The following is a 3,472-nucleotide window of genomic DNA, read 5'->3' on the forward strand; positions in this document are numbered from 1 at the left end:
TTAAAACAAGTGCAATAGTGATTGTAAAATCCCCCCAAAGTACAGATACTTTCTTAATAAAGTACGCCGTGATGGCCGACCCTGTTCAATGCAGCAAGCAGGCTCTTATTGGTAATTATTTATCTGATGAATCGCATTTAGTCCACGAGTAGTCTGTTTTGAGTTTAGTCTACTTTTAACACACGAGGGAAAGTGTGCAACTCATAACCTGAGCAGGCTGCTACCGCTGCTGCTGTCGCCGAGCCAGAGCCGTGTTTAAACAAGCTATAAAAATGAATTATTACCAAACGCATGCAGAGAATCAGCCCCTTTTAGCCCAGGAATTGGGGAGTCCCATATGAAAATGTAAGTGGGGTTTTATTTGTGCACATTACGCCACAATTGGTCTCCTTAATGTCCGTCTCATTCATGCCACGGAGTGATTTATGAGCTCCTGAAGGCAAACATGGCTCGCGTATTTGCCTGCAACATGCATACAATGTTAAGAGCTCTGTCATGCCTAGATTCGTGTTGCCATATATGCTGCATTTTTTTTTCCTCTCCCACTTTCTCTCTCTCTACAAAATAGTTTGAAGGAGAAAATAGAAATAATCTGTGTTGGTGCTTAATCAAACACTGTAAAACCATCTTTTTATGTTTAAGTGTAAATGCGAATTATCCAAAAGATTTAAAGAAATGCTGCAATTTTGTCCGAGTGTTTTGTTTTTCAGTTTGTGTACAGTTATACGTCATTTGACTTAAAAAAATTGTAACCTCCAAAGTTTTAAGATTTCAGGAAACTGATTTAATTTTTTTATGGTTCGGCAAACTTTTCAAAGAAATTTTAGTCCTAGGAAAAAAAAATTACACCGTGTGTGCCTTCAACGACACGTCGAAGTCTAGCCTATTTATATTCATTGCCAACCTGTTGTTAAATTTGCATAACGTCTCTATCTCTCCATGTCCTACTTCTTAAAAATTATTTTTATTTAGTATATTTCTCTACATGAATAATTCAAGCAAAAAAAGAAAAGAAAAGTCTGGAAAATGGATAATAAATCACTCAAACACCAGAAAAAAGAAGATTGTAGCAAGTTAATTGTATTCTAACAAAAATATCCAAGACATTGGAAGCTATACAAAAATAAAAATGACCAGGTTCCATAGGCCTAATATTGTATAATTATTCACAAACACTCATAATTTCCATTCCAAGAGAACAAGTTGTTATGGTAATTACAAGCCACGTTTAAGCTGCTTCAGTGATTTAATCTCATCCTTACCTTGTATTAATCGTCAAGTCAAATATCAACAGAATAAATGTGCCGAATATACAAATAACATCGGGGTTAATGTTGTTGTAGCCTGATATTTATTGTCCCGAAAGAAAGAAGGGAAAAAGGTTATTTGATTGATTCTAGTTAATAGTTCAGATGCTGCAAGTCGATTGTAGTTAGAGACTCCGAGAAAAAATAGAAACTGTCCGTAGAAATGTCCACGGGGCTGTCCAGAGACTCTGACAAGCTCGGCGAGGCTGCATCGGAGAGCTGCAGGCAGGAATCCGAGGAGAAAGGTTGAAAATCGTGTAAAGAAACATCCAGGGCCGGGGGACTGTCGCCATTGTCCGGGCCAGATGCCGAGCCGGGGCCCATTGTTGACATGCAGCCCGGAACAGTGGGTGACGGGTTGGGAAAATGTTTCAGATTTTTGTCATTGCTGTTCAGCGGCGCAGCAGCAAAGCTCATCGACTCTCCATTGTGGAGCTGCTGTGTGTTGTTTTGAAAGGAGCAGGTATCTCTTTCCAGCAGGGCCCCGCTCTGCTCGTACTGGGGGACCTCGTCCTCTTCCTCGCTGTGAATGCCGTCCTCGGCGCTCAGCCCCTTACCGTCCCCGTTGTGGTTCTCCTTGCTCTGGGTCTGCCGCTTGTGCTTCATGCGTCGGTTTTGGAACCAGACTTTAACCTGCCTCTCGGTCAGGTCCAGCAGGGCCGCTATTTCCACCCTCCTGGGCCGGCACAGATACTTGTTGAAGTGGAACTCCTTCTCCAGCTCCAGCAGCTGTGTGTTAGTGTACGCTGTTCTCAGCCGACGGGAGCCCCCTCCTCCCCCACCGCTCTCCACGATCTCAGGCGAGCCTGGAAAATAAGCGGCACAGTAGCATGGGATTAAAAACGCAGGACCCAGCAGTTACATAACCCTACTGCTCATAAATCTAACGTTATGGCTATCACAGTCCACCAGAGAGTGGCTCACAGCACGCTGCAGCAAAATGGCCGCTGGAGCTATACTGAACCAAACTTATACAGCGTTCACCACCCCCCTAAAAAAATCGTCGCTCTGTAAAGATCTTCATCAGATTGTTTTATAGATAAAATAAGGCTCAGCGTGAGCGTGAACTAAACTCAGTGCACTTTAGAAGCAGTGAGGTCCAGGCTGGTGTGGGATACTAATGAATGCTCCAGCTGCCCTCCTCGGCAAAGGCACTCCATCACTCTTCATTACTGTCACACATCAAAACTCTGCCTCGGCTAGGGGAATAAATCATCTTACATCACCAAACTTTACCCAAACTTTTTTCGCTTCCTTTTATTGCTTCACACACAATAACTGCAAAGCAACAACCATAAATCTGCCACAATGAACCGACTTAAAGCCTATTTGTTGTTTTGAGGAAGGGCCTTTGCAGGTCTTCAATTTAGCACCAGAGAGTGAAGATAGATCACAGCAGCTCTTTCTGCTTTGAAATAACCCACCTTTCGGAGAGAAGCACACGGGTCCGTTGGAGATGGTAGTAGCAGTGGAAGTCGGCAGGTGGTTCCTCTTGGAGGCTTTCTTCTCCCGCATCCATGGGTACTCCGGGGGTAAGGAGGCGGTAGGCAGCGGGCTACATCCGTCGGGGCTGTGTCTAGGCCGGCCATGCCGAGGATGGCTGCCCGGGTTGAGGCTGGGAATGGTCTGCTCAAAGGGAGGAGGAATCAGTGTCGGGCGTGAAAGCGTCGAGCTCTTGATTGATGAACTTTGAAATGAATCAGCGACAGGGGGGAAAGATGTCAGGCACTCAGCAAGCGACGGCTGACTATTGATAAAACCGCTCTCTCGCTCGAATTCGTAATTCATCTCCTCTCCCTGAGAGCCGAGGAAAGTTTGCACGCGTATTTCTTAAAAAATGTTGCAGCTCAGTGATGACGAAAAATTAAAAAAATCATCAAAAAAATCTCCTTGTGGTGTTTTTTTTCTATTTCACTGATTACGGCCGTATGGGGACCGAGCTGCTATTAAACTATTGAATTCATGGAGACAAGGTTGAAATTGGACCGAATTGCCTGTCACATGATTACCTCTGCCCAATGACAATTTGGGGTTTAATCAAAAGAAGCCACTGTCTGCCTGATTGATCCAAAACTCTGGTGAAGAACGCCTCGCTCAGCTGGGGGGGGACGACTGTTTATATTTACATCTTTGTCTGCTGAGTTTATCCTCCTCTCGCCCTGCAG

At 44.5% G+C, this 3,472-nt stretch overlaps 1 protein-coding gene across 1 annotated transcript; it reads right to left on the minus strand.

Moving 5' to 3' along the window:
* Positions 1-1,400: 1,400 nt before the first annotated feature.
* LOC135932300 (homeobox protein Hox-A2a) lies at positions 1,401-3,098 on the minus strand. Its single transcript, XM_065469717.1, has 2 exons — positions 2,732-3,098; positions 1,401-2,113 (listed from the first exon to the last, which is right to left on the minus strand). The coding sequence occupies exons 1-2, from the start codon at positions 3,093-3,095 to the stop codon at positions 1,401-1,403; spliced, it is 1,077 nt and encodes a 358-aa protein (XP_065325789.1). The 5' UTR covers positions 3,096-3,098.
* Positions 3,099-3,472: the final 374 nt, after the last annotated feature.

Source organism: Pelmatolapia mariae, linkage group LG22 (assembly GCF_036321145.2).
Source record: "Pelmatolapia mariae isolate MD_Pm_ZW linkage group LG22, Pm_UMD_F_2, whole genome shotgun sequence".
NCBI classification, from domain to species: domain Eukaryota; kingdom Metazoa; phylum Chordata; class Actinopteri; order Cichliformes; family Cichlidae; genus Pelmatolapia; species Pelmatolapia mariae.

Excerpts from the sequence above, each read along its gene's own strand:
- LOC135932300 (XM_065469717.1), bottom strand. The coding sequence starts at position 3,095 with ATGAATTACGAATTCGAGCGAGAGAGCGGTTTTATCAATAGTCAGCCG. Across the intron at positions 2,114-2,731 it reads CGTGTGCTTCTCTCCGAAAG|GCTCGCCTGAGATCGTGGAG; the intron begins GTGGGTTATTTC and ends CTTATTTTCCAG.